The sequence below is a fragment of the Trichomycterus rosablanca genome, chromosome 9, assembly GCF_030014385.1.
Source record: "Trichomycterus rosablanca isolate fTriRos1 chromosome 9, fTriRos1.hap1, whole genome shotgun sequence".
Lineage (NCBI taxonomy): Eukaryota > Metazoa > Chordata > Actinopteri > Siluriformes > Trichomycteridae > Trichomycterus > Trichomycterus rosablanca.
In genome coordinates, this window is record NC_085996.1 from 6,914,145 (window position 1) to 6,922,298 (window position 8,154).

At 40.9% G+C, this 8,154-nt stretch overlaps 1 protein-coding gene across 1 annotated transcript; it reads right to left on the bottom strand.

The window, feature by feature from the left end:
• Positions 1–25: 25 nt before the first annotated feature.
• On the bottom strand, positions 26–6,033 carry eif2b2 (eukaryotic translation initiation factor 2B, subunit 2 beta). The gene is made up of 8 exons (XM_063001051.1): positions 5,770–6,033; positions 4,266–4,386; positions 3,177–3,328; positions 2,341–2,504; positions 2,158–2,253; positions 934–1,071; positions 777–843; positions 26–221 (listed from the first exon to the last, which is right to left on the bottom strand). Exons 1-8 carry the CDS (start codon positions 5,939–5,941, stop codon positions 64–66), a joined length of 1,068 nt encoding a protein of 355 aa, XP_062857121.1. The 5' UTR covers positions 5,942–6,033; the 3' UTR covers positions 26–63.
• Positions 6,034–8,154: the final 2,121 nt, after the last annotated feature.

Below are 8,154 nucleotides of genomic sequence, written 5' to 3' on the forward strand. Positions count from 1 at the left end.
AACATGAAAAAACCCAGCACACGTGTTTTGCTTTGCAGTTTTCAGAGTTTATTCAGAGTTTATTCAGAGCTCATGATCTTCAGGGTGGTAGAGCTCACTCATCAGGCGGTAGATGTAAGACGGAGCGTTTCCTCCAATGTTGGAGATGAAGAGAGTGATGAGCTCTGGTGGAACGTAGTCAAATACAGGGCAGTGGGCATTCACCTTGGACAGGATCTCACCTGGGTCACACATAAATCTTACATTAAAACATTTTACTGAAGGCTGTTCAATTAAGCCAAAAAAAACATGGCAAACTTGACAGTTACTGGATGAAAACGTGTACAGCAACCATTCTGGTGACAACAGTTGCACCATTGTCCCCACTAATATTCATTATATGGCAAAAGTACATGGACACCCATTCTAAATATTGAGTTCAGGTGTGTGAAATAATGTATTTGCTTGACAGCATGTGGAAGCCCCTTCTGTTCCAGCCAGACCGTGTTCCTGTGTACAAAACCAGGTCCAAACAAGACATGGATGGTCTGATGATTGGGATGTAGAGGAGCCATGTTCTGCACCGAGCCCTGAACTCAACAACATGAAATCAAGCTAAACCCTCTCGACCAACATCAGTGTCTGACCTCAGAAATGTTCTTTTGACTGACTTGGCACAATTCCTAACAGAAACACTCCAACCCAGAAAAGTGATATGAAACCAGCATGAACAACAGTTACATAGAGAGCAATCATTTTTGGAAGTGTGGTGAAACAATAATAATGTGACATTGTACCTTCAGTGAAGGGAAGCACCTCGTGTGGAGAGACGAACTTGTGAAATGTGTCCTCCTCATTGGGAAACTAAGAAAAAGAATAAACAATGGTGATGATGATCTGTGGTTTGACCCATGCTGCGTGTTATTAAAGGCGTGTCCGTGTCATTCTTGTTACCTGCGGTGAGAGTTTAAACATGGCAGCACACACGATAAGGGGGGTGGAGTGATGTTTGGCGGCGAGGGCGAGGGTATGGGTTCCATTCACGGCTCTCAGTCCACCGTTAGCCAAAACTGTCTGGGTTCCAATGATTACCTGCACAGAGGAAAGAGGGGGAGTGATCCTCATACTCATCTCCATTAAATACACCAGAATTTCAAGTATTAATCTACAAGCCTGATGTTTTATTCCATTTAAATATGTTCTTTTCTTTTATTGTCTTTATTACTGAAGGAAAAAAAAAAAAAAACAATTCTTAAAAAAAGTGTGGACAGCAGTGTCAATAAAATCTAAAAATCTTTTTTGAGCTGTAAAGTGGCCATTTTTTTTAGATCAGATCATGTGTCCACTTTGCGTCGGTCCATCTTGGATGAGCGTGAGCCCAGAAAACCCGCCAGCGCTTTATTCATATTTGGTTTCTGCTTTGTGTAGTCGACTGACGCAGGTTTTCAAAGGTCCACGTGGTTCCACTTTTAACGCAGCGCTATCAAAAGTCAATATTTGTTCTCAGTCTTGTTCTTTATGTGCAGATAAATGTATGAATTCTCTAAATCTTTGTGCTTTGGGCTATCAACCGGAAGATTGGCGGTTCAAATCCAGGCTCTGCTATGCACTGTTGGGTCCTTGGGCAAGGCACTTAACCCTCTCTGCTCCTGGGGTACAATGCCGCGTACAATGGCTGACCCTGCGCTCTGACCCCAGCTTTCAAAGCAAGCTGGGATATGCGAAGAAAGAATTTCATTGGACTGTACACCTGTATATGTATATGACAAATTAAGTATATCTTATAAATCTATTAATAATGTTATGGACTGTAGATAAACACCAGGTTTTTTTTTTTTTTTAGATAGGTGGCTTATTCACTCGTTTTTTTTTGTTATTATAGCGCCAAAGATAATGCTCCTTTTATACCCACTTATGACTCAATTTGCCCCCATACCAACTTTTTTGGAATGCTTTACAGGTATAAAATTAAAAATTGATGTGTATATTTACTAAAATGAATAAAGCTGTTAAATCATGTTTTTATTTGCAATTTCCCAACATTCGGTGTTTGGGTTTGTAAAGCAGTTATATGAAGGACTTGCACAGCTAAAAGTATGTGGACACCCCTACTATTTATTAAGCCTGGACACAAGTATTTTTCCTGCCAACCCACCCATGCAGCTCTCTCTCTCTCACCTTATTAACTCGAGACATGACAGCGAATATGGCGGCGTCTGGAATCACGGTGGTCTCAATGCCATCTTTTGATAAACTGGTAGCCATTTCATGTCCCTGGAGAATACAACACACAGCCACAGAGAATGAGAAACGGTACACGCACACAGCAAATACGCAGTATGGAATGATGGGATAGGTCACCTGGCAGAAAGGTGCACACTCAGCCACAATAACGTGGAATTTACGCTTTCGGGCGGCGTCTTTCAGAAAAGCCTCGACGGTGCGGGAACGTCCGATCGTCATGATCACCTCGTTAGAGTGAATGTGTTCTAACGCTTGCATGGCAATGTTATCTGTAGTTCCCTCTGCAAAACAACCAACAAAAAGAGAAATACATCAATCTAACCCCATCATCATTGCTAAAAAGGCTGAGCGTCTGAGATACTTCATTCATAAATCTGCTATTTGTATCTAATTGTAACTCCTTCATCACTGCACCATCCCAGTCGTAGTAAAGGGAGCCGCCTTCGACTGCTTCTTTTGACCTGCCAGAGTCGCACAGAAAGCACACTGCTATCCATGAATGAACAATCTCTTACACAGTTGCCTCAACCAGCCAGCAGAGGGCACAATTACAGCAGCAATGATGATCCTTTCTGACCAATCCACCCTCAGACACAGCCAATCATTCCTGTTAGACTGAATAGGATCCCAGGAACACCAGGATGAAGGCAACAGTTTGTTTCTGATTTAAAGCAGTTATGATAAAGAAGAGTAAAGCTCTGATGTTTCCTCCACAGTGACGTGAAAGATTCAGATCACATTACATTAAGTGTTTGGTTGCAGTCATTGCATGGATGGATGGATGGATGGATGGGGAGGGATGGATGGATGGATACTTTATTGATCCCGAAGGAAATTAGAGATTATTTCCTAAATTATATGTGTTAGATAACTTTGTTCTTTAAATAAATGAAATTATGGTTTACACACTACATTGTAGGTTTTTCGGTCTCGTGCGTGTTTGTGAATCTGACCGAGTTCAATGAGCAGTTCATTGATGGCTTCGATGACGTTGGCTTTGAGGGAACTGAAGGGGGTTCTAAAGTTGTCCTCACTGGAACCTCCAGATGTGAGCAGTTTGTGTAGAGATTCCTGCTGATCGGCCTCCTCGCTGCTCCCTCGAGATCTGAATCAAAGATGTAAACAGCAATAAATATTCATCTAAGGCTAATAAAAAAGTTCTTCTCTTTGTTAATTCCACTCATTGGTGAATATCTGATCAGAAAGCTACAGGAACCTCACGTCAACCCTTAATTATAATCATATATATTAACTGTCCCAGATCCTCTGTGATTCATACCCAGACGAAAGAAAAGGAAGAGATCTAAGGTCTTGAACTGTTGATGAATTGGATAAATCTGAGTTCTGATGTGGTGGAGGCATAACTACAGGAAAAACCTGGCACATCCAGGGCTGTGCTAGTGCAACAAGGCTGGACTTTCCTTTAAATTCTGTATTCAACAGAACGATTAGATCCATACAGACTTAGTCTAATACTGATACTCATGTTGTAGACACTAAGATAAGTGGACCTAAAGGAGAGGTTATCATACTGAGTGGCTTTCAATCCTGAACCCAGAGGTGGATTAAAATGAGTAATCTTTTATTAACAGAGAAGCGCTTGGTGATGGGTTTATAGCACGTTTGACAAAATGCTAGAAATTACTAGTCAGCCAATCAGAGTAAAGCTGTCATGCTAAGTGTCAAACAACGATTTCTAGGTGCAGTTAACATTAAGTTAAATATAATAAAAATCTGTGACTGAATGCTGGGATCACAGACTTCTTCGTACAAACTATACTGACACAGCATCGATTTTATTGCCTAAAAACTACTAGGTGGATGGTTGATCACAAATAATTAAGCATGCGAACCTTCCTCCTAAATCCTTATCATCTGAGACCTAAAGAGAAGGAAACTACAGACCTGAATGCAATAAAAGGGAACTGAGTTGTATTGGACAGAGATTCTTTAACTGTGCCAAAACTGTGGTACCAGCTTGGCACTGGGGTACCCAACGACAGGTGATGTTTCCTTTTGTATATGCACACACCCTAACATACCTTGCGTACTCCTCCCGGATGATTTTGAGAATACGACGGACCATGTTCCCCACCGTGGTCTCAGAAGGCTGAGCCGCTGTCATCCTCCTGCCCTCCTTCCTTATGATCTCCATCAGATCACCTGCACACACACATTTGATATTTCTGTATCTGCACATACACTATATTGCCAAAAGCACTTACTCACCCATCAAAATAATTGAATTTAGGTGTTTCAATCACTTCCATGGCCACAGGTGTATAAAACCAAGCACCTCGGCATGCAGACTGCTTCTACACACATTAGTGAAAGAATGGGTCACTCTCAGGAGCTCAGTGAATTCCAGCGTGGTACCGTGATATGATGCCACCTGTGCAACAAGTCCAGTCGTGAAATTTCTTCGCTACTAAATATTGCACAGTCGATTGTCAGTGGTATTATAACAAAGTGGAAGTGATTGGGAACGACAGCAACTCAGCCACCAAGTGTTAGGCCACGTAAAATGACAGAGCGGGTCAGCGGATGCTGAGGCACATAGTGCGCAGAGGTCACCAACTTTCTGTAGAGTCAATCACTACAGACTTCCAAACTTCATGTGGCCTTCAGATTAGCTCAAGAACATTGTGTAGAGAGCTTCATGGAACGGGTTTCCATGGCCGAGCAGCTGCATCCAAGCCTTGCAAAGCAAAGCGTCGGATGCAGTGGTGTAAAGCACGCCGCCACTGGACTCTAGAGCAGTGGAGACGTGTTCTCTGGAGTGACCAATCACGCTCCTCCGTCTGACGATCCGATGGACGAGTCTGGGTTTCACGGTTGCCAGGAGAACGGTACCTGTCTGACTGCATTGTGCCGAAAGTAAAGTGTGGTGGAGGGGGGATTATGGTGTGGGGTTGTTTTTCAGGAGTCGGGCTCAGCCCCTTGGTTCCAGTGAAAGGAACTCCTAATGCTTCAGCATACCAAGAGATTTTCAGACAAGTTAATGCTCCCAACTTTGTGGGAACAGTTTGGGGATGGCCCCTTCCTGTTCCACCATGACTGCGCACCAGTGCACAAAAAGTCCTGACCTCAAACCGACTAAACACCTTTGGGATGAATTAGAGCGGAGACTGCGAGCCAGGCCTTCACGTCCAACATCAGCGTCTGACCTCACAAATGCGCTTCTTTTAGAATGGTCAAAAACTCCCATAAACACACTCCTAAACCTTGTGGAAAGCCTTCCCAGAGGAGTTGAAGCTGTTATAGCTGCAAAGGGTGGCCGACATCATATTAAACCCTATGGATTAAGAATGGGAGTCACTCAAGTTCATATACGTGTGAAGGCAGGTGAGCGAATACTTTTGGCAATATAGTGTATAAACGGCTGCTTAACTAAAGCTGAGCTGTTGTTGCTACTTGACATTTTCTCTTCACAATAAAAGCACTTCCATCTGACCAGAGCAGCATGTATGATTATCAACACTGCGGTACAATTTAATAATAAATAAAACTCATATATTTATGTGTATATTTAACATTAATAATGACCTGCGCTGCTCCAGCGGGACTGCGCGGTGATTCGCCGGAGCAGGGCGGCTGTCTCTCGGGCAGTCTCGGCGGATCCGCGCACGCATCCCGCCCCGCTTCCACTCCGCTTCAGCTTGGCTAAAAACGCTTCAATCCGCTCCGACAGGTCCGTCTCTTTATCCGCGCCCGGCATTTTTAATTAATGAGCTTAATTAACTTCGACTGATGAGAATAATCGGTCCGGATCTGCGATAGTTCCACTGACAGATAAAACCATGCCCGAGTGAAACACACAGCAATAAGGGAGCTGACGTCCTAACAACCGAGCAACAGCTTTCAAATTAAGAGTTCATTCCTCAACCGCATCAGGGTCAAAGTCTGTTTTGTTTCGTTTGTTTATTAGGATTTTAACATGTTTTACACTTTGGTTACATTCATGACAGGAACGGTAGTTACTCATTACACAAGATTCATCAGTTCACAAGGTTATATCAAACACAGTCTTGGACAATTTAGTATCACCAATTCACCTCACTTGCACGTCCTTGGACTGTGGGAGGAGACCGGAGCACCCAGAGGAAACCCACGCAGACACGGGGAGAACATGCAAACTCCACACAGAAAGGACCTGGACCGCCCCACCTGGGCATCGAACCCAGGACCTTTTTGCTGTGACGCGACAGTGCTACCCACTTAGCCACCGTGCCGCCCTCATCAGGGTCAAAGTGCATTCATTAACATTTTAAAGAAGCCAATTTAACTACTGGGATGTTTTTAGGGGTGGAGGGAAAAACTTGCAGAAAACATGTAGGTTTGTGGAGTACATATTAAAGTTCTTTAAGAACAAGGGGGGACATTCAATACATCACTGTGAGAAATCTGGTAAGCTCTGGATGAAACAGACGAGAATAATTATGTTCCATAAAATTGCTGCATCAGGCTGCACACGAAGCAGAAGGGTTTTAGATAAAAGTTTATATTTTATAAATGGAAGAAAAGATTAGAAAATTAGAAGTTATAGAAGTTAGTAATAATATTTAAATAATTGTATGTACAAAAGTTAGCTGTTCTCTATAGTACGTGTTCACTTATTTTCACTTAAAATATACCTACTGTTGGTAACCCAAAATTAAAATGAAATTTTATATCAGTAATAATTTATTAAATGTAGGAATGTTTTAGGCTTTTTTTTCCCACAGAGAGAATGAGTCGATATTTATTATAAAACAAGCAAAACATATTTTACTTTTTCTATTAAATATACTGTACATATTTTACTAAAGCATTACCAATACAATCATCCAAACATTCCCATGAATGTAATATGATCATTTACTTGGTCACTGTACCACAGTTATTTTCTGATAGTGCTGCATGACGTCAGAATTTCTGAAACTAATTTGATTGTGTTCTGATGTAAAACTAATGAACATTTTAATGTAGTCACATTTTACCTGATTACATTTCTTTTTCTAATAGTTTAGGTAAATATTTGGTCCAAAATATTTTTACCTTATGGCCAACAGGCACAAACTTGCAGTGCATCATCAGAAAACTAAATTTTCTCAGTTATATTAACAGTTCAGTAGATCAGATTTAAACAAACAGAAACTAATTTACACAAATTCATTTATTTATACAGTCTGTGTCACTGATAGCTTCAATTCGGAATATACCTTGAGATCATCACAGACATCATAAACTATATAAACATCAATATAAACATTTCTGAAATTCTTACATTTATATAGAAAGCTGTTCTACAGAAGCAAAGTTGACTGAATTGCTTGTCACAAGATTAAAACGAGTAATAAAAGATCCAAAAATTTTCATCCACTGATCCCATCAGGCTGAATTTAAGACGGTAGATTGTATGGATTTTCCACAGACGTCTCCATGCTGCAGCTGATTTGTTCTGAAGGCTTGGTGCTTTCCTCCAGACGTGTGCTGGATTTGTAGTAATAAATGAACAGGAAGAATCCTGAGGAAAAATCAACCGATCAGCCATTAATGAGATCAACAATACTGGAAAAAACTGATCTGAATGAAATGATGTATGAATACTGTATGCACAAGATTTAATTAAAACTCAAAGTGAAAAAATAATTTAAGTTTTTCTAGTTACATTATATTATTTTATTTTTCTTAAATTTGTACAAATGTTTCAGATTTATTATGTAAGCCTGTGTTAAGTTTACTAAAAATATGAAAATGAGAAGAGTGCATTAATAATAAGATATAATATCGGTATCGCAGGTCCTTCCTTCCTTCCTGCTGCTGTTAGACTGTATAACCAGCACTATTCCAGACAGATCACACACACACACACACTTTAAATTATTCATTATTCATAACAATGTGCAACTTTTTCCCCCATGTGTAATTATTACAATGTGCAATGTGCAA